Source organism: Neovison vison, chromosome 3, assembly GCF_020171115.1.
Source record: "Neovison vison isolate M4711 chromosome 3, ASM_NN_V1, whole genome shotgun sequence".
Lineage (NCBI taxonomy): Eukaryota > Metazoa > Chordata > Mammalia > Carnivora > Mustelidae > Neogale > Neogale vison.
The window spans coordinates 16,832,590-16,858,723 of NC_058093.1; the positions used below are offsets into that span (position 1 = coordinate 16,832,590).

A 26,134-nucleotide genomic window follows, 5' to 3' on the forward strand; every position below is an offset into this window, starting at 1 on the left:
CTCCCTCTGCCCTACCCCCCAGTGCAATTTCTCTCTCTCTCTCTCTAAAAAAATGTAGAGGTAACAATTATAATAAAACTTGAAGAATCTGAGGAAGAGGAGGGAAAGGAGAGGGAGTGCAAGGAGGAGTTTCTCTAGAGTCCAGTAAGAAATAGGTCTAGATACACAGATGATAGATCAATAGCTCATTGCAGAAGCAGCATGTGAGAAATGTTATAAATGGAATAATCTTCCATAATAGTAATGGATAAACGCCAAATGTCAGTGGATAAAGACAGCGAAAGTATTTTTCTTATCTTTTTTTTTTTTAAAGATTTTATTTATTTATTTGACAGAGAGAGATCACAAGCAGGCAGAGAGGCAAGCAGAGAGAGAGAGAAGGAAGCAGGCTCCCGGCCGAGCAGAGAGCCGGATGCGGGACTCGATCCCCGGCCCCTGGGATCATGACCTGAGCCGAAGGCAGCGGCTTAACCCAATGAGCCACCCAGGCACCCCAGTATTTTTCTTGTCTTAATCATAGCCAATGAGGCGTGGTGGAAGGAGGATGGGCACTGCGCTCCGTGCGCTGATGAAGGGGCCTGGGCTCCTTCTGTCCTTCTGGTCCATTTTCTAGAGACTCCTCCACTCCTGCCTGCCGCTGGGTGATGGGACCGGTGGAGAGAATGTACCCTTTCGTAGCCGCTGACACTGGGGATGTCAATGGCCAGAGCAACTCACCTGCTATTGGCAAGAACAAATCTAGGTACAAAGAAGGCTGGGAAGTGGGGTCTATATGTGCAGAAAGAAAGGAGGAACCCAGAGTGAGCGCGGGTATTCTCTGCCCCCGCCCTAAAAATATTGAGGTGGATCTTGAGAGAAGGGTGGGACTTTGAGGGATGCGAGTGGATTTTGCGTTTACATAAGCAAACGCACTGAGGCAGGAAAGCCCAGGCTGGTGGTTGGGGAAACAGTAAGTAGTCCTGGGTAGCTAAGGGTGATAAGGAGCTGATGTTGCCTGTCGGGGCAGAGATCTTTATGCTCTGAGCTATTGTGTGCACCTGAAATGTTTCTGGGAGGCCAAGTTACATGATCACAGCTCCATCACCAGTGTGGAAGACGGGCTAAGAAGTTGAGGGTAGAGACATGACAGCCAGTGGGAATGTTGTCCCAGTATGTGCCTTTTCTCTAGTTTATGGTGTATTTTTCCGTTCTGTGTCTCTGGCTGCCTAACTGCCACTATATTACCAAATCACTAGATTACTTGGGTGGGAGGCAGTGCAGGGGGACAGTATCAACTGCCTTTGCTCGCTGTGCTTCTGTACCCCGGTTACCCCGCCTCTCAGATCTCCTGCTTCCAGCCTCCACCCCAGGGATGTGTCGGCACTGCCAGAATTACCTCCATTTTCGGCTAGTCCCTGGGGCAGAGCTTTGCGCAGCATTCTCTATAGAAGAACCAATGGGATGTATTTGTAGTCATATGTATTTAATGTACAATAGACATTATATTATACATCATATAATAATATATATTATAGTGTATAATATAAAATACATAATAACATATATGACATAGACATAATAAGCTGTAATAACTCATATAATATAATGAGACTTATTGTAAGAAATTGGCTCACATGAGGATTGAGCCAGGCAAGCCCCAACATCTGCGAGTTGAATGAGCAAAGCTAGAGACCGACCAGAGCCAACAGAGCGGTCCCATCCTGAATGCCCACTCGAGACCCAGGAAGAGTCAATATATCTGTTTCAGTCCTAGGGCAGGAAGAACCCAGTGTCTCAGTTGGAAGAGAGGCAGGCAGGAAGAATTCTCTCCTACTCAAAGGAGGGTCAGCATTTTGTTTCTACTCAGGCCTTCAACAGATGGGATGAGGTTCACCCACATTATGGGGGGGGGCAGTCTACTTTATTCTGCCTACTGTTTTTAATGCTAAGCTTACCCAAAAAGCACCATCCCAGAAATACCCAGAATAATATATGATTCATTATCTGGGTACCCTGGGCTGAGTCAAGTTAACTGTAAAAGTAACCATCATACCTGGTGTGTGGACAAGTCAAGCAGCTTCTGTTACCAGCAGCGTTTCATAGGGATGGATACTTTTCTCCTGTTCCAGCAATCAAGAACAAATAGGGTCCACATGTTACCAAATCTCTCACCGTAACAGATACACAGTAGAGTTTAGGCGGTATGGAAGGATATTCTTTTAGTTGCTTATTAGTGCTTTGCATTTCTCAATCTGTGTGAATATGCACCGTCTTCTATACTCCTCATATTCCTCTAATGAAGCTATTCTCCACCCCACCTTAGAGATTTCGAAAACTGAGGCTCAGAGAAGTTAATAGTTGGGCCAAATTCCCACAGCGGTGGGAGCCACGATGGAGACATGGAGGCCTCGCTACACGAACTCGACTCTCTCCCAGGCCGCTCTCTCAGGCTTTTCATACATTCGTTAGCGCGGGTAATAAGGATGAGCATTAGATGACATAATGTACGTAATGCTTAGCACAGTGTCTGCTCTACGAGAGATCTCAACAAGCCCGCTTGCTATTGGTCGTAGCAAGTGTCAGGATACATGTCTATTTCTTCCAGAGTAGAATAGATTGAAAAAAAAATGAACACATTAGGTAGGTGAGAAAACCAGGTCTGACCCTAGATTTTTGCTTCCAAGGCCTCAAACCCCCATCTTTCCACTGTAGCTCAGATGCAAAAAGAGTATTTTTACCCCTCTACCATCTCGAAATGGTGAGTAAATCTAAAGTATCTCATTTTTTAAGTACTTTTTGTCACCAGGGTGGCGCCACAATCACCGCATAATCCAGCCTATTCGTGAGAGAGTCTTGTTTACAAAATCGTGAAGGCATGAAAGAGATGGCGTTGTTAATCTTCCGCAGAACACACGTCAGGAGCGACTGTCAGCCTTCTGTAGGTGGGAAAAGATATCCAAGATGCAGGATCCTGACTTGCCATGGGTTGCTGACAGGCCACCGGTGTAAAACCTATTAGTGGGCTCAGATTTCTTCATACAGGGCTGCATTGGCTCCCATAGAAATCCTGAATCAGTTCTGTAGGAGGACTTATTGATTTCAGGTTGGTTTATGTGTTGGTGAAAATTACATCTGTGAGATGGACTGAAAGCAAGCCGGGCATCAAAAGTCCCGCCTCCCACTGACCACAGCTTCATTGGTTCTTTGTTTTTTAGTGCTGCTGCTTCCCAGTGACGGATGGGCAGATCCTGAGGTCCCGCCTTCTCCACCACCACATCCCGTTCTGGAATTGGGCCTTGAAGATTACGGCCACAGGTATTGATAAAATGATAGATCGTAAACGTTCCCCATTATGGTGTTTCTGGGAAAACCCCGCAGCCTGATTTTAACTCTATTTCTTTCCAGAGTGGAAATCTCATAGCATCTATAATTCTTTTTCAGTGAAAATTTCTCATAGCTAAAATTAATAGTTGAGAGTGTTCATGTTTTGCTTTCTGGAATTTAAGACTCATCATGTATTATAAAATATTTAAGAAAATGGTTGAACTTTCTTCTATCATGTTGAAAACCCAGAGAACTCAAAAGGTCCTATAGGAAGGAATAAAACAAAACTGAGAGGCTATAAAGCTTAGTTGTTGTTGTTGTTGTTGTTTTGTTTGTAATTGGCAAACCCTAAAGGTATTTTTAAAATGTTCCAAGAAAGTTAATGGAATCTAAAAATTAAAGCAAAACCATATATAATCTAAAATATTGAAAAGAGTACCCAATATTATATCCACTGTGTAATAGAAACCAAAAAAATCAATAATTTTTAGAATCTCACAAGCATGAGAGAGAGAGATTTACTAAGTATACACACCATCTGACTAGTGGCGTTCATAGATTTTGTTCTTCTGATGAGTTTTAAAAATCATTAACTTGTCCCTTTGCTATTTTCTGTATTTATTATGGCTGTTAAAAACTGTGTATTTTATTCCATTCTATGTCCCAGGATAATCCTGTGAAATTTTTCCATTTTTCCTGTAGCAATGCTGGTGTCATTCCTATTATGCTTTTTTATTGCAATCTGCTAAAAATAAAGCAACACAAAAAGAGTATAGCTAACTCTATTAGCTGAAAGCCTACCTATATTTAGCTATCCCTGATTCCGACATTTTCGAAGTCAGCTATCTGACTCAAATACAATTTCACTGACTGGATGGATAATGACACTAATGTTCTAGATCAGTTTTCTAGGGGTTTCTTGAAAGAAAATGTGGACATATTTAATTTTGTCCATTCACTTCCATTGCCGGCCTCAAACCTGAATCAAAAGTGACAGTTTGTTAGCCACAACAAAAGGCATTAAAAAAATAATTTCATTCATTCTATTTTACTGTTATTCTGTGTATACATGCAAAAGTGTTGGGATAATGCAAAGATGAATCAGATATAAACCCAACTCTCAAGAAGATGGTAGGCCAGGGGGTAAAAATGACAACTAGCACACAGGGTACAAAGTGATACTTACCAGGAGGTATAGGGAAAATGCTCTGCACATCCAAGACGGAGTAGAATGCTTCCAGATAGAGGAATCAGGGGAAATGTTATGGGAAAAGCGATGTTCAGCTAAATCACAAAGTATGAGTTGGAGGTAGACATGAAAAAAGCCCAGGAAGGAGGGGAACTTCAGCGAGAGGGAAGGGTAGAAGGAACAGCATGGCAGCTGGGAAAGGAAGTCGATTTGGGCAACTTGTATCATGGCTCACTGGCCAGATGCTAGAATGCAGAATGCAAAGATAAGAAATACAGACTTCCTTCATTAGATGGTCAAACCTTGTGGTAGAGTTTCAGCAGAGAGCATGATAAGACCTGGGTTTTAGTCGTGTGCAACAGGCATTAGGGAGATGGAGAAAGGTTAATGTCTGCTGGAAACCAGAGACTCTTTGGACATTTTCTAGGGCAGTAGCGGTGAGAGGTACTAAGGATGTGTGCTGGGGAGGGTGGGGAGAAGCTTTCAGATGAGAAACCTCTTCAGCGGAGAGAGGGCATCAGAGATATTGCAGAGATGGAGTTATCAGGAATTAGCAATGGCCTTTTTGGCTTCTTCAGTGCCTCCACAGATTTGGGGCCGGGTGGGGGGGGAGAGGTGGGAGAGGGCATGGAAGGAGGTGCTGATGACAGTATCAGTTTGAGTGAGTTCAGTTGTGGATAGGGAAAGCCATAAACAAGGACAGTCTGGGGATTGGCAAGAAAGGAGAGGGCTGGCAAGAGTGGAGAGAGGAACAGCATGGCCGGAGAGGAAGGGGCAGAGCCAAAGACATTTTTGAGATGGAAGGAGCAACTGTAAAGCTTTGCAAGTCTTCCCCTTGAGATCTCATGACCTGCGCCATCCTGCAAGCTGTTGCGTTGCCTAGGTGACCGGCGGCAGCAGTGGGGATGGGTCAGATATGGGGAACTTGGGGTGGAGGAAGGGTTGGAAGGGAGCCAGGAGGGTTGAGCAAGGGAGGCTGGCTGCCTGGCTTTCAAAAAAAAAAAAAAAAAGTAAAAGCCCTCTAAAAGGGAAAAGTGGTGCTTTAGGGATGTAGCCAGCCTTGTGAGACAGAAAACAACTAAACAACTCTTGCATGAGAAGTGACACACAAATGTGGTCGAACTTCGTGCCCCAACCTTGAACCAAAATGACATAGGAATTTACTGAAGTTACTTGTAGTATTATGTCCCCAATTATTGGACAGAAGTTTAGAATATATGTGTCTAAATGAAAAATAAATATAGAGGAAATATATTTCCTACTGTTATATCTCAGGGAGGGTTTAAGGCAAATTGGAAACAGAATATGTCGAATTCCCTATGTGTTCATATTTTTTCCTTTCCATTCGCTCTGGGCTCACTGGGTCCGTCTCTCCCTTCCCTCCCTTCCTTTCTGCATCTGCTCTCACTCAGAGTAGCCAATTTGCAAAGGCTATGCATGGATGGACACCTGAGACTTCAGAGTTTTTTGGGTTTTATGTTTTTTGTGGGGTTTGTTTTTTTTGTTTTGTTTTGGTTTGGTTTTTTTGCCCTACCTCTCAAAATCTTCTTCTCCTTCCTTTTGATTTCTAACAGTTGTCCTTAAACATTCATGGCTGGGTCTTACACGTCTTTCACATTCCTGATTTGTCACTGCATTCAGGACACTGGCATATGTTTCCTGCTACCTTTATTTATTCATTATGCAGCATAATTTGACATTGAGTATCATTTCTGTTTGATAGGTTCCCTGGTTGTTCATGCTGAAAACGTGGCCTTTATCTAAAACGTGTCTTTGGCCTGCTGTCATCTTGTAGCTTCCCACAGCCTCCACGGCGGCCCACTCAGCCATGAGCACATGCTAACTTTCTTCAAAATTAAAACATGTCATATTTTATAGTTAATCACTGTGTCACCCTTTCCCTCCAAAAACATCCAGTATGCCGTGTAAAATTACAAAGGGTCTTTCTAGTCTCACATGTCTAAGATATTTTCACACTAATTCAATACTACACTTCATTATTTAAGTGTATGAGCTCATGTAGCCAATGCACACAGTGTGGGCTCTAACCCTATAATTTCTCAGATTATACTTCCCTCTGAAAGATCAGCCTTATCTTGCCTTATCTCTTTTTTTTTTTTTAAGATTTTATTTACTGGGCGCCTGGGTGGCTCAGTGGGTTAAGCTGCTGCCTTCGGCTCAGGTCATGATCTCAGGGTCCTGGGATCGAGGCCCGCATTGGGCTCTCTGCTCGGCAGGGAGCCTGCTTCCTCCTCTCTCTCTCTGCCTGCCTCTCTGCCTACTTGTGGTCTCGCTCTGTCAAATAAATAAATAAAATCTTAAAAAAAAAAAAAAAAAGAAACACTATTTAAAAAAAAAAGATTTTATTTACTAATTTGACACATAGAGAGAGATCACAAGTGGGCAGAGAGGCGGGCAGAGAGGCAGGCAGAGCGAAGGCAGCGGGGGGTGGGGGGGCGGGAAGCAGGCTCCCTGCTGAGCAGAGAGCCGGATGCGGGGTTTGATCCCAGGACCCTGAGACCATCACCTCAGCTGAAGGCAGAGGCCTGACCCTCTGAGCCACCCAGGTGCCCCTTGCCTTATCTCTTATTTTGTACCATGGCAAAATGGGCCCTTCTCTTAAAGGTTTCAAAATGTACATGTGGTCAAAGCAATGGCAACAGATGTGTAAATCACTATCATCAATTTAATGAGTATATTCAGGTATGTATAGTGTGTATACACACACACACACACACACACGAACATTTGTTACATTCATTTGTAGAAAGCAGTTTTTAATTCTTTGATCAGCCTTCATTATACGTAAACATTTATACCAAAAAAATTCACTGTATTTAGAGAGATCCTTACCTGCTGTAATATGGAGGGGCACTGCCACCTTGATTTTCTGTTTTAAATGGGGATGGGAATTGTTGTTTCCCAAGAGTCTCAAAAAATTTGAGTTCTTGTATTTAATTTGTCAATTAATGCCTAGTTTGGTAAAATAAGACAGCAAGGTGTGTTAACCAATGTGTTCCTCAGTTGGGAAGATTCCCATCGTCTCTCTTGAGCAGACTCTTTAACTGCGGCACGACCAAAGTTTTAATGAGGAATATTCGTGTTGGTCCTAAACCACTTCCCCAGTGGCTTTCAGCGTAACACGGGGCATCTGTTTGGGTTAACTCTTTGCTTTCCTTTTGTTTCATGGTGTGTAGCACTGAAGCACCAAGCTAAGCTAAAATGCAAGCAGTGTCAGAGCGGGGAGTGACTCTGCCCCAAAAGGGAATGTTTTGATGACCAGGGAGTCAGCAGCCGCAGCACCTGTGCCACAGGCTGGCCGCCATTTTAGCCGAAGCTTCGGTGGCTCGGAGAAAGGCAATATAAAGGAACCACAGTCTCTGGTCTTCACTTTGCCACTGGCCAGCTGTGTGACCTTGGAACAGCAGCCTCCTCTTTGGGCCCCAGTGTCTTATCTACAAGATGAAAAGTTGGATGAGGTGACCTTTAATGCCTTCCGGCTCTTAAATTCTCGGATTCTGTGAAGGCCAGGAGGCCCTCTGACCCTAAAACCACATCATCGCAAGAGATCAAAGGGTGTGAAACTAAGTGCAAATAAAGGTTGAATAACACATTGAAAGGCAAGTCCTTCCAAAACACCAAGGCTCAGGGGGAAGCTCGTGTTCACAGTTGCCTCTCAGAATTCTTCTTTAAAATGGGCCAAAACAATCGGAGCGTTGCTGTTAGGCCAGGCCTGTGGTGCAAGGAGTTTTGCTCACAACTGGCGTACTTTGTCATCCCTCCCTACCACATCTATATATTTCATATCTGGCACTGGTTTTAGCTATTGAAAATATAAGCCAGATACCTAGGAGGAAGCCCCAACCCCCCCCCAAAAAAAAGTTTATAATGAGTAGATTTGAACTTCTTGAGAAATTTTCATGAAACCATGTATAATTTCTTCACTGAAGGGTGTCTCAGGACCTCTCTAACCTACAGAATAAAAGAAGAGATTTAACAGCTCCCTTTGATTGAGCGGTCACTGTGTTCTAGGCACTACTGTTAGCATATGCCGTAACTTCCTTTCTTACAACTTTATACATCCTAACACTGTCTTGTGGGGACGAGTCCCACATTGCTCTCTAGCCCAGGCTTCCAGTCATTGCCACACAGTACCCTTAGCTCCACTCGTGCTGCGCATAGCAGAAGGCATAAACCTGTAGGAGACAGTCTGTTGTATACCCGAAACTAGTAGAACATTGCGCGTCAGCCTTATCGCAGTTTCAAATAAATGAAGCGTATTTGTCAAAGAGAAAGGAAAAAATTTGAAAATAAATAGAAGGAAGGAGAGGCTCTTAGTCCCAGGTCTACTGAAATCCTGACAAAAAGAGAAAGAGAAGAGACTGGAAAAAATTATATACGTGACTTGAAAAGCAAAAATTGATCATCTATGTATTTACCTGCCTAGTTGTTTCCTAAATGCATCTACTGGCATTTACTCTGTGCCCCAATCTAGTCCCAACTTTTTAAGTCTTTTTATTTTTACTTTACGAACTCATTTTGTCTCTTAAGAACCCCATGAAGCAAGAAGTGGAGTTAGACCCATTTCATGCATCAGGAAACGGACACACAGAGAGGTTCAGTAACGTGCGTGGGTCCCACAGCTAGTCGGGGGCAGAGCCAGGACGGAGAACTAAGCAGCGAGGCTCCGATATCTGGGCTCCCAAGCTCTGTCCTCGGCTGCCGGTCCTGGGTACTTCCTTAAGCCCCACCATATTACAGAAACAGAGGTTCATTTACTCAGCAGTGTTATGATTGCTGCATTTTAATTTTAATATCACCGCAAGGCAATATTGAATGTGCGGAATTAATGAGTTTTAAGAAAAGGTGAAACTTATTTTGGCATATTTGGTTAAGAATTGGAGATCCCCTGTACATTTTCAAAGGGTTCTCATTCATCGTAGTTCATTTTTTTTATGATTGTTTTAGTGTTGACCATGTGAAATCCCAACTGTTCGAAAACCTCAACCTGAGTCCTTTCAGATTTACCAGAAATTTCTGTATTTAAAACTAGAATTAAGTTATGCTGAAATGAGCCCCCGTATTAACTTTCTCAATATATGAGAATACGAGGGGAGAAAGCAGCCGTAATTTGACTTATGAAATTTAAAAATGTGATTTATTCCTAGACCAAGAAATCAGGCATTGTCTGCAATTCCCTTGTATACTACCCTCCATCCTCAAGCCAAATAAATAAAATATCTGGTGCTTTTCTTGTTCTTTCCTTTTTGTGTTATGAATGAGTGGACTATTTGCTCGGTATGGACATTAGTTTTAGGAAATGGGCCTAAATAAAGTCGGAGACAAGCCCCCACAGCCAGCAGTCTTTCTGCAAGATGGTTTTCTCTAAAGGACCCAAGCTTTCACTTGTTCTCAAAGGAAGGACAAGCTTAGCCCTCGGAGATCTCTTAACCCTGCTTTCAGGCTCTGCGAATCTGCTGACCTCCTTTGAAATGCCCGTTCCTTCCAGACCTGGCTTTCCCATTTGAAGTTATATATGGTACAGCAGGATCCCAATTAGCAGAAACCAGTGAAGAGGAAAACATGATATTAGCCGGAGAATATTTTATTTAAATTGTAGAGTGTGATAAAATACAGAAAAATAGAGTCGCTCCATCTCATAAAAGCCACCCAAGATTCCAGAATTTGTTGAAAAGACATGGTTGGGAGCTGGAGAGGGGAGGAGGAAGGGCTGGGTTCAAAATGGGAACGGCTTCCTTGACCAAAAGAAAAAAAAGATATTTTCTTCTTTTTTTTTTTTAATTCTTAATCGAAGTACGGCATATGGCTTCTTTCCACAGCTCTGGGGTAGATTCGGTGGCGTATTTTCCAGATCAGCACATCCATTTCAGATCTGTGACACCGGCCAGGCAGCCCGAGTCAATGAATCTGAAAGCCTCAAAGAGCATGGACCTTGGTAAGTGAGGGCGAGGGACCCCCAGGTGGGGGGAGCTCCAGCCTCCACCGTCAGTCTTCCTGAATTTCCTCCCTTTGTTTCCTCAGCTCCACCCTTGGGGGGGGGGCATCTGCCAGAGCCTGGAGGAGGGGACATTGGTCATCCCATCTTCCAGTCTCCATTGACACATTTAACTGTAATTACCCCTTTTTAAAAGAGAGGTCAATGACATTTTTATAAGGTGGTCCATCTAGGTCAGAAAAATACGGTCATTCCTTAGGGGTGATTGGGATGCCATCAGCATCGGTAACTCACGGGCCTTCGTGTTTGCACGCTCACTTCTGCCAGTGACTTTGTGGTTCTCGTGTACATCCCTGCTGCGGGACCTGGGAAGATAATATGGTTAAATGAGTCCTCTTCTACGGGGTTTCCCAACTCTATGTTCAGTGGACAGAGATGGCAGCAGTGGGGAAGACCTCTCTCTTTAAATGCGCATCTCCAGATCCTGTTAACACTGGAGGGGAGAGGGGTCCTGGACGTTGCCAGATGGAGGGTGTCGAGGTACCCTGGGTCCATGCCTGAACGACCTCATTGAGGTCCTGAGCTCTGCAGGGAATTTCTGGGCAACTGTTGGCTGCTAGAGCAGAGTGAGTGTTCCTGGAAACGGTGTCCTCCAGGTCCCAGGATGGGGGCCTCCAGAAGACATCTCAGACACCCAAGCTCATCTCTGTGTTCTCAGGGGCTGCTGGAGAAACAGGACTGTGAGAGGGCTGCCGGTGCAAAATAAAGCCTCGGCAACTACCCATTGCTGCTGAGGGCTCACAGGCCATGCTTTGCAAACGTTTTCTCTTGAGACGTGTTGCATATTTTATTAGTTAGCAACAAGAATATAGAATAATCAAAGCCACGTACTCCACGAAACAATCTGATAAGTAGTACTTATCTCTTACTCATTTACGGGAGTTCAGAAAAATGTTCAATCATGATGAAACAAGAGAAATTGATTCTAGTTTCTATAAATTAACTAGAGCACTAGGATACATTTGCTCCACTCACCTATAGCGAGAGGGGGATGGAAAGCCTGAACACAGGTCAGAAAAGGGGATTTTTCTCCAGCGTGAACTTTTACAAACCAAAGGAATCATGTGGATGTTGACCTAGGTTATTACTAATAATTTGAGGAGCAACTGATTTTTATAAAGTACTTGATAAACGTCTTTTGTTCCATCTTCCCAGTTACTCTACAAAGAAAATGAATACATAAAAATCTCTTTTAATTTGGGGCAAGTTGATACTACTATTTTCCTAGTTTAATTAAAACAAAAAAGTGACCAGCAGTATGATTCCAAAAAAATCTCCCAAAGGGCGGCGGAGGGGGGAAGGCACTCATTTTTGAGAAAGAAAAACTATTATCAAATCTATAAAAATAAAACCTAAGCTGTATCCAGAAACAGTATTTCCATTTATATTTTTTGTTACTGAAAAATTTGTTTTTAAGAAGTTTTCATTTTTTATATTGAAATACCCCTTCCAAAATATGTGTAGCTGGCAGTCACTCATTGCATTCTATTGGACTTCTACCATAAACAACAATAGTAACGTGTGTTCAGTTTACCTCAGTTTACCTCACTGGGTAGATGTCGCAAGCTGTTTTCTTTAGGACACAGGTGCCAAAGCTGTGGCTTAAGTGTACCAGACAGCAGAAGTGGTAAAATACAATAAACATTTTATACACCACCAAATTTCAGTCTCTTCCAGGAAATGCCAACATAAAGCTAACAGGCTGGCAGAGGACAACATTCTAGAGCCGTTCAGAACCCTGTCCCCAAAACAATTGAGGGGGCTCAATAAACATGTTGATTTTCTTTGTGCAGAAGCTCAGATGATACCAGATGGTAAACATTTGGAAGTGTCTTTCCCGTTTGGTTAGGTGAAACAATTATTGCTAAGTTGTTTTATTTTCTAGAAATAGTGGTGGGCCAACCTAAGGAATTATTGTATTTACTAAAAAGGGTAGTGGCTAGGCTTATAAGGATAGCAAGGTCAGGATCCAATCTTCAAAAAGTAAACAAAATCAATCATCCATCCATCCATCCATTGATAGGTATTTCGGCCAAATATCAAAGTAATGTTTTTGACTACTTAAGGGCCTGGATAAATAGTAGTTTCCTATGGTTCAAAATTTAAAAAGGTAAAATATTTTGTTTATCTAGCCCTTTATGTTGGATAGTTCTCCTTTCCAAAGTCTGCAGAAGTCTTCGAAGGCTAAGTGCCCCCATTAGTACCTTTGTTTTTTTTTTCAATTTTGTTGCGAGTCTAAGCTAGCATTTTCACTTGCATATTATGTTCAAATTATTTTATAGGTGAGTGAGTTCCATTTGCTTGATTGCACTTAAGTTTCAAAGGATAGACAACTCTTGTGAGAAAAAAAGTTTTCTCATCCCCAGATACAAACATGGTTTAAAAGGGATGCCCGGGAAAAAAAAAAAAAAAAGGGATGCCCGGGTGGCTGTCGGTTAAATGCCTGCGTCCTGGATCAAGTCCCACATGGGGCTCCCTGTTCCACAGGGAGTCTGCTTCTCCCTCTCTTTCTGCCCTTCCCCGCTGCTCATGCTCTTTCTCTGTCTCTCTCAAATTAATGCATAAAATCTTAAAAAGAAAGAAAGAAAGAAAAAGAAAGAAAACATTACAAACATGATTTAAAAATAGTTTGCCGTGTAAGTGTAGTGGTCTATTTGCTGCACCCTCTGTGTACACGTATCTCTATCGTGTGTTGTGCTTTATAACAGTGTACAATTTTATGTAAATAAATCTGGATTTACAATTTACTTTTCCCCTTTTGACTGAATTTGGGACCGAGAGTTTAGGGTATTCTTTGGTTTGGGCTTTGTTTTGCTTTGTGTTTTTCCCCCAGGGGATCCATTTGTATCTCACATTTTATGATTGGCTAATGTATATCCTTTCCCAAAAAAGTTTCCACTTCTTAATTCTAAATGTTGTTATGGGGTCACCTGGGTAGCTCAGTCAGTTAAGCATCCACCTCTTGGTTTTGGATAGGTCATGATCTCATAGATTGTGAGATCTAGGCGGCCTAGGTCAGGCTCCCCAATAGGGAGTCTGCTTGAAGATTCTCTTCCTCTGCCCCTCCCCGGACAACTGAGTGCAGGCACGCGTGCGTACATCGTGTGCACCCTCTCGCTCAAATAATCTTTTTTTAAAAAGAATGCTATGTGGAGCGCCTGGGTGGCTCAGTGGGTTAAAGCCTCTGCCTTCAGCTCAGGTCATGATTCCAGAGTCCTGGGATCAAGCCTCACATTGGGCTCTCTGCTCAGCAAGGAGCCTGCTTCCTCCTCTCTCTCTGCCTGCCTGTCTGTCAAATAAATAAATAAAACCTTTAAAAAAAATGTTATGTACACTGCAAAGAATTTCTTGCAATCCATTATTTGTCATCTTAGTTTGATTATGATATCCTTTACTATGAAGAAGATTTTAGTCTCATAGTAAAAAAATTTCCATCTTTTCCTTCATGACTTCTGGGTTCTATACTTATCACATTATTTTCTTCTAGTACCTTTGAAGGCTTTTTTTCTTCTAATATTTACCAATCTATAATATATTTATCCATGGTGTGTGAGGTGGAAAAATGTTTATGCATGACAATAAATGTCACGACTTTTACATTTATTGACATTTACATCCTTTCCCCATTAAAGCAGAATGCATTAACATTGAATATTAAGTTTCCTTACATACACGGGTCACTTTCTAGACATAGTCTATTGACACATTTGTCTCTTCCATGCCAGTGTCACCTTGTTTATATTAATGTGCTATTACACTATATTTTGATAACTTACAGGAACAATTTTGTCTGATTTTTCTTCTTTTGTAAAATCACTTTGGGTCTTACATACATTTACTCTTCCACATGAACTTCAGATCAGCTCATCAGAGTGAATTTAAAGATTAAACAAGAATGTTTCCATGGGGTGTATGCATTAACTATAACTTCACTGATGGTTCTTGATAGAAGAAATGTTTTTTTCAAGCTAAATAATGTCCTTGTATTCCTAGCTTCTTTTTTTTTTTAAAGCTTAGAGTCATCCCCGACTCCTGTCTTTCTTTCTTTTTTTTTTAATAAAGATTTTATTTATTTATTTGACACCCAGAAATCACAAGTAGGCAGAGAGGCAGGCAGTGAGAGAGGAAGAGAAGCAGGCTCCCTGCTGAGCAGAGAGCCCTGTGCAGGGCTCGATCCCAGGACCCTAGGATCATAACCTGAGCCGAAGGCAAAAGCTTAACCTACTGAGCCACCCAGGCGCCCCATATTCCTGGCTTCTTAAAAGAGTTTATTTACTCAGTTTAATCAGATGTTGAATTTTATCAAGTGAGTTTTAAGGATCTATACAGAATGACCATGTGTATTTTGTTTGTTATTAATATAATGAGTTATGGTAATAGATTTCCACTACAGTTAATCTTTGTTCTTCCTGGATGACTATAAATTTTTCTCTGACTCAAAAAAGTTAGAAATGTACAGTGCATTATCTATGTGCTCTAAAAGTAGGTATAAAACTTTGATTACAATTTTACTCAATCTCATTAATTCCTATGTATCCATTATAGATTTTCTTTTCTTTCTTTCTTTTTTTTTTTTTTTGAGGCGGTTCTGCCTCAATATTATGTGAATACTTTTGCTGGAATGCATGTGGCCACCTTTAAGACAGATCAGAAATGATTAAAATGATGAATAAAAGGAAATTTATTTTTAAATAATTGGATGTAACTATGCTTATTCAAAGGGGTTAGGGTGTCATTTTCTGGGTTTTCCAGAAAATCAATCTTTTCCTACTAATTGTAGACTTTCCTCTATTTATTTAAATTACCAGAATTACTATGTTCAGTCTGGATCCCTTTAATTTGCTCATAATTGAGCTTGTGTGGGTGTTGAGTTGGAAGCTCTCAGGAGCTGAATAACACAGCTGCCTCTTTGGCCTTTGGCATAGGGTTTTCCCCCAAAGAGCTGCCCTTTTGGCAGTATGCCAGAGAGTTACATTCAAAGACTTTTTGATGAGACATAAACATCTTTAATTTCCAAGCCTGGTGTTTTATGACCTCATTAATACTACTTAAGAATTAATCTGAATTATTCAAGGGACAGTGCTTCAGTATTTTGGCCCATCCCCTGACCCGATCTATAGGCCCATTGAAAGTTCAGCTTAAAATACTGTTTCCCACACAGTTTTTTTGATTTTTGTTTTTTGAGTGTTTACTGTTGTTCCAGATTGGCCTTCTCCCATTTCATAAGGGTGTTCTGTAACGCAGAGAGGACTGAGGACAGGGCAGATGGAAGCTGCTGGCCAGCTGTCCTGCCTCTGTTCAATGAGAGGAAATGAGCTTCAAGTGATGCATAAGGCATTCAGACAAAGTTTAGGAAGTTCTCTGACAATGAAGATTGTTAACATTCCATGTCCCGTAGTCTCTTAAAACAATACATGTGTCTTGGATGACTCTAAAATCTCTAATTCTATAGTTATGTGTTTTCTGTTAGTTGCTTGTTCTAATTTTTTTTTTAAGATAGAACATGTTTGTAGATGCCTGCAGTTGAAGGAAATTATAAATAAACTGATTTCTTATATCAACAGAGATAAATAAATATTTGGGTCATGTTTTGAATATAACCCTTTCATACATGTCAAACATTCCTTTCAGAGAAGTTAGGTATCTCTAGTATTAGATCAAAAATGGACCTGCAAAAAGTTAACTAACTGCTCCACTATTCTAATACATTTTTCTTAAAGTTATTTTGTGGGCATGCATCTGCAAGTGTCCACGGGGACTTAGAACAGTCTCTGTTCCCCGCTCCCTCGCAAGGCTAGCTGCCTGGCCCGCATCCGTAGGTGCCCAGAGGTGGGGTGGTGCGTCAAGACTCCCCAAAGCCTCATCACCCCAAATCCTTGGGCCTCTATGATGTGATACCCACTCCCACACAAAAACAATTTTTGTGGGGTACTTCTTATGCGTTCTTTGCAATAGGATAAAAATCCTGAACACTAAATACATAGAATGTCTATAAAACTGTCTAGATAATTTTGATGCTAGTTTATCAGTTAATATTTATTACATGTGCCACATAATATGTTAATATATATCTTAATATAAATCTGTATGTCTATCCATGGATCATCTTCCTTGTCCATCAATAAGTCACACCTCTGACGTGAGAGCTGAATGGAATCCTGTTGTGTTAGATATAACTGACTCCTTAGGGGGGAAAAAAACTGGTTGGGAAAGAAGAATTATTGGTAACACTAACAGAAAGTGTTTATTAACTATCTCTAGAAGACAAGGAAGAGTACAAGGACATAGGTGTATGCCCTACGCTTTAGGAAGTCAAAATTAAGGAATCGCAGATAATGTTTCTCATCCATTAAACAAATGTTTATGGAGTATTGTGTATGTCCAACACTGAGGTGTCAGTCAAAAAGAATGAAATCTTGACTCTTGCAATGAAGTGGATGGAACTAGAGGGTATTATGCTGAGCGAAATAAGTCCATCAGAGAAAGACAAATACCATATGATTTCACTCATGTGGAATTTAAGAAACAAAACAGATGAACATAGCAGAAGGGAAGGAAAAATAAAATAAGCCAAAAAAACGGAGAGGGAGACAAATTATAAGAGACTGTGAATCAGAGGAAACAAACTGGAGGTTGCTGGAAGAGAGCTGGATTGGGGGATGGGGTAACTGGGTGATGGACAGTGGGGAGGGTGCATGAGGTGATGAGCACGGGAAATGATACGCAACTGATGAATCACTACACCTCTGAAACTAATAATACACTATATGTTAAATGGAATTTAAATTAAAAATTAAAAAAAAAACCAACACACACCACTGAGGCTTCAGCAGAAAATGAGGGAAAATGGTGTTTGCTAAATGTACCTAGATTGAAAGCCTAACAGGAAAAGAAAACCCAGGAGTTCAGGAAAGATTCCCAGACGGAAATTCTGACATCACGATGATAACTTATCTCCAAGAGGAACAAAGGAGAGCGGCCTCTGAAGAGACCAGTGTGGCTGCTTCAAGATCTTACTGATAACCTTCGCTCTGGAGAAGAGAGGAAAAGCAAATGGTTAAAAAGAAAAAAGAAAACGAGAGAGAGGAGCAGTCATCTAAAAGGATAAATGCAGGAAGAGCTGAACAGCTGCTGGAGGCTCGAAAACCTGTAAGAGTTAGACAGCCAGGCTATTTTTAGAGCACGTAAAAGAAAGTGTGCGAGGGGCCCATTGTTTAGAGCACCTAACAGCTGTCAGGTGGAACGCGGAGCCACCCGGTTCCTGTGTTAATTTTATCTTGATGCACACAAGAGAGTGATGTTCAGATGGGAAAAGCATGGCTGCTGGCGAATGGAAGGAGGCCGTTTCTATTCCTGCACCCCAAAAGGATCGTGCTTCTGGAACAACTGTCCCTGATCATTAGAAATTAGGAAGAGTAGGCTTCACACTGGAGAACAGGAAGCAAATTACCAATTTTCCTCAAGATGATGAATTCCAGAAACAACTGGTGAAATTACGGATCTCAACACCCATCCACAAAGAATTTCTATGTTTATGAAATGAAAAGAAAAAAGCAAAAATAAAGCAACCTCCGCGTGAGGGATCTCGGAGACAACTGAAGTCTCCTTTTTGATTGCGTTTCTAGACTTAATTCAGGGCAATGTTATAGCTTACTTTGATCTTTCCAACAGTGTGTCAATTTTTGACTGAAACTTACAGGCCAAATTATATAGGAAAGTGGGGGAAAGCATTAGAATGCCCTTTCCCAAAATGTGCTAATAAGGCTCATTGTCATCCTAAAAGGAGTGAAATAACATATGGGACTTTGTACTGAGAGTTTCTCCTTACGTCCTGAGCAGAATTTGATGAAGAGTGGAGGTGTGTGGCTTGGGTGAAGGTACCGAAGGCATACCTGTCAAAGTTTCAGTGGCTGCTACCTCAGAGAATTGCGTGCTGTGTTAGACTGGCAGAATTAGCATTCACGTGATTTCTCCAGAACTGAAAAAGATGGAATTTAAAAAAGAATGACTCCCCCATCTACTGGGCATTTGTTGGCTGTTCACATTTGTTGGCCATGTCACCCCAGGACATGTTCTGGGTAAAGAAGACCAATGTTCCTCTCCTGTGGTGTTTTCATTCACATTGGGTGAGTAGAGATAGAGTTTTACCCAAGTACAAAAATCATAAACTTTAAGATAGAGCTGATTTCTCTGAAGTCAAATCCAGAGAGAGATAAGACTGGGGAGAGGTGAGTCTATTTTACATAGGGTGGGAAGCAATGGTGATGTCCTGAAGTCAGAGTCAAAGAAGTCAATTGTCCAAGTATAGGATTTAGGAGACCTTCTATAGTAACGGTGAGTGAGGATGCCCTGCCTTTTTTTTTTTTTTTCCTTCAGATTTAAAGATATATTTATTTATTTGTCAGAGAGAGAGAGCACAAGAGGCAGAGTGGCAGGCAGAGGCCAAGGGAGAAACAGGCTCCCTGCTGAACAAGGAGCCTGATGCGGGCCCCGATCCCAGGACCCTGGGATCATGACTTGAGCTGAAGGCAGTCACTTAACCGACTGAGCCACCCAGGTGTCCTGAGGATGCCCTGCTTTTTAGCGGCTTGCCCGAAATGGCCAACCCCAAAGATAGTTCTGTGTCAGCATGGAAGGAAAATGAGTTTCATTGGACTCTGGGCTCATCATGACATATCTATAGCACTGTATTTAATTCTGCGTACAATATTTTAATAGAGACAAAAAAAAAAAAACAGGGTAGAATGCATCTAGATGACAGGCCTGGAAATCCTGTCTGATAAAAAAAGTTGAAAGAAAAATATTTTGCCTGGAAGAGAGAGATATAGTTCAGGAAGCCTCAGAGAGCCCTCCCCAGATATTTTCATGGCGACTACTGAAACACTCAAATCCAGGGGCATGTGGGTGGCTCAGTCGGTTAAGCATCTGCCTTTGGCTTAGGTCATGATCTCAGGGTGCTGGGATCAATCCCCAAGTCAGGCTCCCCGCTTAGCAGGGAGTCTGCTGGTCTATCTCCCTCTGTGCCTTCCCCCACTCTTGCGCACACACTCTCTCTCTTTTTCTCTCTCAAATAAATAAAATCTTTTTTGAAAAGAAAAATTCAAATCTGTTTAAAATTGAATCTGCTCCCCAAGTACATCAGGTGATGATAGCCACACCAGAAGATACACCACATTTACAAGCTTTGAAATCTATGAAGATGATGATGGAAACTGAATCCTGGTTTGTGGATTGTTTAGTATGCAAGGAAAAAGTAGAAATATAAGCTCAAAATTCACCAGAATTTCGGGAAAAGAACCATAGTTTGTTTTTCAGTGCTGGATAAAGGATATAAGTTCTTTTCATTTTTCCTTAGTGCATCTTAATATGCTTAGGTAGCTAACTGCACAGGTTTATAAGCAAAGTGGGTGGCTAGATGAACACAAGTTGAGTGAATTTTCAGAATTTATCAAGACTCAGGCTGAATTCTAAGTGATGTAGCTGGTGAGAGAAGAACAAATCAGGAAAACTTCGAATAACTGACTTTATGTACAGTTGACAGCGCTGCCATGCAAAGCCGGCCTCTTTCAAAACATCAAGAAAACCAACATTTGGGTCAACTAAAACTTAACCTATAATTAAATTTGAGATAATTGCCGCGTTTAAGAATGAAAATGTATCGAAGACTAGTATTAATATCAACTGAATCACAGAGACATAGATCACTTCTCTCTCTCTGTAGTATAACTGAATCATGATCTTAGATACAGCAGAATAAGGCAGATTCCATGTAAAATTAATTAGAATAACTATTTGGGTTGGAAGCAAAGGCATAAAAATTCTCTATGTGAAAACCATGCTTCTCTTCTTCTAAGTCTGTGTACGTGCCTTCTTGCTGCTTTATTTCTTTCTAGTCCCTACAAAAATGTATTTTTAAACAGTATACTCAAGAATCATTTGACTTTGTGTTCATTATTACAGTTAATGGGAAAACAATGCCTTTTGTGTAGCAAGGGCACTTGTATACTATGAGAACACCTTGTTTTATCGCGCTTTGCCTACACTGCGTTTATTACAAACTGAAGGTTTTTGACCACCCTGAGTTGAGCATGTCCATCAGCACCATTTTACCAACAGCATTTGTTCCCTTCATGTCTCTGTATCACATTTTGGTCATTCTTGCTATATTTTAAGCTTTTTTTTTTTTTTAATGTTTGTTATTTTTTTTTTATGTTTTTATGTTTGTTATATCTGTGACCGGTGATTACAATTTGCTGAAAGCTCATATGATGAGTAGCGTTTTATGGCAATGAAGTATTTTTTAATTAAGGGATGTTCATTGTTTTTTTTTAGACATGATGCTATCACACATTTAATCGACTCTAGTGTAAATATGACTTTTGGGGCATTGGGAAATGAAAACATTCTTTTAACTTGCTTTATCGCAATACTCGCTTTATTAGGGTGGTCTGGAACTGAACAGCAGTCTCTCTGAGGTAGGCCTGTTCTTGATGTGTTTTAGACTTGTCTGAAAGTTGTGTGTGGCACATTCCAGGCCCCCACTTTCACACACTCCAACGAGCAAGTGCTCACCAGTGCCTTGAGCACAGGTGCTGAACGAATTGTTGAACGAATGACTAAGAGCCCAACTCTCTCGTAGGCCCCCAGCCAGAAAAAAAGAATCTTCAAAGCAAGGAGTGTCTTTCTTCATGTAAAGATACTTAACCTGCTACTTACTAATGGTATCAGTCACAGAGAAGGTAATGTTAGTGGTAACTTTACAAGTGAGCCTATACATCTCCTAACGGACTTTTCTTGTCGTTAGTGATTGACTTGACCTGTTGATGTGGGTAAATTCTCCTCAGGTAACCATTGTGAAAATCTGGGGGAAAGGTGGCTGGCCTATGGATTTCGTGTGTAGATCCTAATTCACTCACTGGGTCACAAATGGTCTCAACTGTTGCAGTGTGGCTTTACACCCACTCTCATCTTAAACAGGGGCATTGCTTGGTGGAATATGAAGATAATTGAAAAACTCAGTGTCTGGAAGAGGAACCCAAAGCTCTGTTTTCCCACAAGAGATATCAAGAAAACTACAAAGTTTAGACATGGTTGTAATTGAACCTTAACTAATGATATTACACCAATAACCCATGCAGATCTTAAAAAAAAATTTTAAATAATCCATGCAGATCTTTATTAAATTAGCCTCTGTCCTATTTAGAGCATTAGTTGTGCTTTGATGAGAAATCTTGATCAATGGAGAAACTGTCTTGTCCTTGAGAAGTGAAATTTTCCAGGCCCCGCTTAAAACTCCCATTATTCCATAAAGTGCTTTCTTCTTTATATTTTACACCTCAGGTGAGCCTCCGCATCTCAGACACGTGCAAGCGTTTTGAACAAAGCCAAATATGAACTTTTTTCTCACTTGCCTTTGTTTTCTAAACCATTGTTCATATTTAAATGAAATTCCGCATTCCTTTTTAAAAACTTTTGTACTAATATAAGAACATCTTCATAAAAATATGAAGTGAACAATACTATTCATGGACTGGAACAAAACACTTAAATTTTCCTTACAAATATGAACCAAATCCATTTTAGTTGTTTTAAAGTGAGAGTTTCATTAGCTGAAAATACTGTATAAAATATACAATTAAATATAATGTAACAACATATTACATGGAATATATAACTATATGTTAGATGAGATTTGGCAGTTTCTTAATTATCTCTTGTGAATGGTATTCAGAATGATAAATATGTGTTATTGGCAACACTTTCTGTGGAGATTAAAACTACAGTAGGCAGGTATAACTATCTCATTTTTAGGTACAGTTACAGTTCTTAAAAAGCAAGGCATTTTGACTCTTGTGTATTTTTATTCTCATATATACATATTCATATTTTTATATTCCAAGTTTTCCCAAAAGTCATGGTACTGAACATGTGCTTTTAAATTTGTGGCTTTTTAGAACAGTCTAGTTTGAATAATCTTTTCCTTTTAAATATTTTATTTATTTATTTATCTGAGAGAGAGAGAGAGAGAGAGAGAGCATGAGCAGTGGAGAGAGAGAGAAGCAGGCTTCTTGCTGAGCAAGGAGTCAGATGCAGGGCTGATCCCAGGATCCTGGGATCAAGACTGAGCCGAAGGCAGAGTCTTAACTGACTGAGCAACCCAGGTGTCCCTTGCTTGAATATTATTCTCTATGTCTTTGCTTCTACAATAGTTTTTAATTGTAAATTTTTTTTCAATAAATGCAGTTGATACATCTTCCTAATATATTATTTGACCATAAACACCATTTCCAGTTCTTTGCTCTTAGAAATAGCAATGAATTGAGTCTGAAAGTACATAAACTTTTGTAAACAATCATGATTATTTTCTCATTATAAATTTCTATCAGTATAATTTCTTGCCCAAATATTATATAAAGATTTGAGACTTTTGATGTCTATGACCACTTGCACTCCAGAAAAACAATTTTGTTCTTATCAGCAGTATATGAAAGAATCTGGGAGCCATTTTTTTAAATACTTTCACCAATTTTATAGGCTTAAAAGGGGCATTTTAATTTTACATTTAAAATTACTTCTGTGGCTAAACATTTTTTACATATTTTTTGACTGTGTATTTTCTATTGTGAACCATCTGAGCATTTCCTCTGTGAGGCCAAAAATTTCTAAATTAAATATCACTTTTTGAAAGTAAAATGTTATTCTACATTAAAGGTCAAATCTCAGCTCTTGCTCATAGGGGAAAATAGATATTTTTCTTTTAATTTCCTAAAGCTAAATATGTTACCCACTCCAAAGTACATATTAATTAATACATCTGTGAATTTCATTAAATGGTTAGAAAAATGTCTAGCTAAACATGAATCAGAGGCAAAGCCAGAGCTAAGACTTACTTATAAAAACTGCTTAATCCAGGATAAGTCAATCTTTATATATATAATATACAGACATTATATATATTTTATGTATGTTTATATTTATATGTTATTACTTATTTATGCATATAAGTATAAATATTTTAGACATATATTTTTTACCTCTTCATTAGAACATTAAAGCTATTATACTTATATACAGTAGTTCTGGCTGATTTAGAATTTAATAGTATAAAGCCTAGCACCACCAGAAAAATCTACTCTATTTTGTAAGACTAAAAAGTTGTTAAACACTTGGAAAAATAATTTCAGTCTCGTGAAATTCATCCATCAATCTTTTCCTTCCTTCATTAAATATTTAATAACTGCTTTCTTTGTGCCAGGTAATGTTCTAAATAATGGAAACATTATCAGTGATGACAGTAATATGTTATTTCTATAGGTTATGTCTAGTGGAAATAGTCTTACAAACAAGGTTTGAAAGATCAGGAATGTATATGGTAATAATAAAACAAGTGAATAAAGATACAGGAAAGGAAATAAAATACCTAGAAATAAACTTCACTAAGACATGAAAGACCTATACTGTGAAATCTGTAAGACATGGATGAAAGAAAGATGACACAAATGGAAAGATATACCATGCTCATGGATTAGAAGAATTATTATTGTTAAAATGCCTACACTACCCAAAGCAATCCACAGATTCAGTGCAATCCTTATCAAAATTCCAACTGCATTTTTCACAGAACTAGAGCAAATAATCCTTAAGTTTGTATGGAAGTTCCCAAGGAGCCCAAGCAGTCTTGAGGAAAAAAGAACAAAACTGGCAATATCACAATCCCAGGTTTCAAAATGATACTACAAAGCTGTAGTAATCAAAACAGTATGGCTCTGGCACAAAAAGACACATAGATCAATGAAATAGGATGGAGAGCCCAGAAATAAGCACAAGCTTCCATAGACAATTAATTTAAGACAAAGGAGGAGAGAATACACAACGGGAAACAATAGTCTCTTCAATAAATGGTGCTGGGAAAACTGGACCACTTACACCATATACAAAAATAAACTCAAAATTGATCAATGACCTAAATGTGAGACCTGAAACTATAAAACTCTGAAGTGAAAACATAGACACTGATCTCTTGGGCATCAGCCTTAGCGACATATTTATGGTTGTGTCTCCTCAGGCAAGGAAAATAAAAGAAAAAATAAACTATTGGGACTGCACCAAAGTAAAAAAGCTTTGCACAGCAAAGTAAATCATCAATAAAACAGAAAGGCAAACTCCTGAAAGGAGAAGATATTTGTAAATGGCATAGCTAATAAGAGGCTAATCTCTAAAATGCATAAAGAATTTATACAACTCAATACCCCCCTCAAAAAAACAAACAAAAAAAAACAATTAAAGAATGGACAGAGGAACTGAATAGTCATTTTCCCAAAGACGACTCAAAGGTGGCCAACAGATACATGAAAGGATGCTCATCGTCACTCATCATCAGGGAAATGCAAATCAAAACCACAGTGAGATATCACCTCACACCTGTCAGAATGGCCACTGTCAAAAAGACAAGAAATAACAAGTGTTGGCAAGGGTGTAGAGAAAAAGGACCCCTCATCCTGTGTTAGCAGATTATAAATCGGTGCTACCACTGTGGGAAAGAGTATGGAAATCCAACAAAATTAAAAAGAGAGCTACAGTATGTTCTGGTAACTTCACTACTGGATATTTGCTGGAAGAAAAAGGAAATACAAATTTAAAACATATATAAGTATCTTTATGTTTATTGCAACTCTATTTACAATAGCCAAGATATAGAAGCACTCTGAGTGCCTACTAATAGATGAATAAAGATGTGATATATATATAGATATAGATGGAATATTACTCAGCCACCAAAAAAAAAAATGAGGGGTGCCTGGGTGGCTCAGAGGGTTAAGCCTCTGCCTTTGGCTCAGGTCATGATCTCAGGGTCCTGGGAGCCTGCTTCCCCCTGTCTCTCTGCCTGTCTTTCTGCCTACTTATGATCTCTCTTTGCCAAATAAATAAATAAAATCTTAAAAAAAAAAAAAAAAAAAAAGAGAGACATTGCCATTTGCAACAACATGGATGGACCTAGAGGATATGCTAAGTGAAATAAATCAGACAAAGAAAGACAAATACCGTGATTTTACTTATATGTAGAATGTAAAAAAATGAACAAAACAACCAAACTCATAAATATAGAAAATGAACTTGCAGTTGCCAGAGGGAAGAAGGATGGAAATATTTGTGAAATAGGTGAAGGGGATTAAGAGGTAAAATATCAGATATTTAAAAAAAAAATAAAAAGACACTGGCCAAGGCTATTCAGTATAATAAGCATACATTTTTACAAATTGTGGAGAGAAGAAACATGACGAGAGAGGCTAATATTTGGTTTCCAGTGTTCACAAGAAAAGGTTACTAGGAATTCTGTTGAGTGAAAGTATTAAAATTCGAGTGAAAATTCAAACATTAAATTGGAAATTGACGAATCAAGAGTGATGGTATCAGGTGAGCTTAGAATAGCTAACCGATCTACCCTCTGCTGATCCAGAAACTAACTGGCATAATCCCCAACCCCTTCAGGATTGTCTTTTTTGTTGTTGTTCCTTTTATACATTTCCATGTTTCTTTGTTTGTTTGTTTTTTAACATAGAATGTACTGTTTGTTTCAGGGGCACAGGTCGTTGATTCATCAGTCTTACACAATTCACAGCTTTCAC

At 39.9% G+C, this 26,134-nt stretch overlaps 1 protein-coding gene across 4 annotated transcripts in view; it reads left to right on the forward strand.

Moving 5' to 3' along the window:
- Positions 1-26,134, forward strand: part of PARD3B (par-3 family cell polarity regulator beta) — a 1,037,391-nt gene that overhangs the window by 626,017 nt on the left and 385,240 nt on the right. For all 4 annotated transcript variants that reach the window (XM_044241394.1, XM_044241395.1, XM_044241397.1 and 1 more), the window contains exons 14-15: positions 3,195-3,294; positions 10,333-10,448. In XM_044241394.1, coding sequence (XP_044097329.1) covers positions 3,195-3,294; positions 10,333-10,448 — 216 coding nt within the window. The remainder of the gene's footprint in view (positions 1-3,194; positions 3,295-10,332; positions 10,449-26,134) is intronic.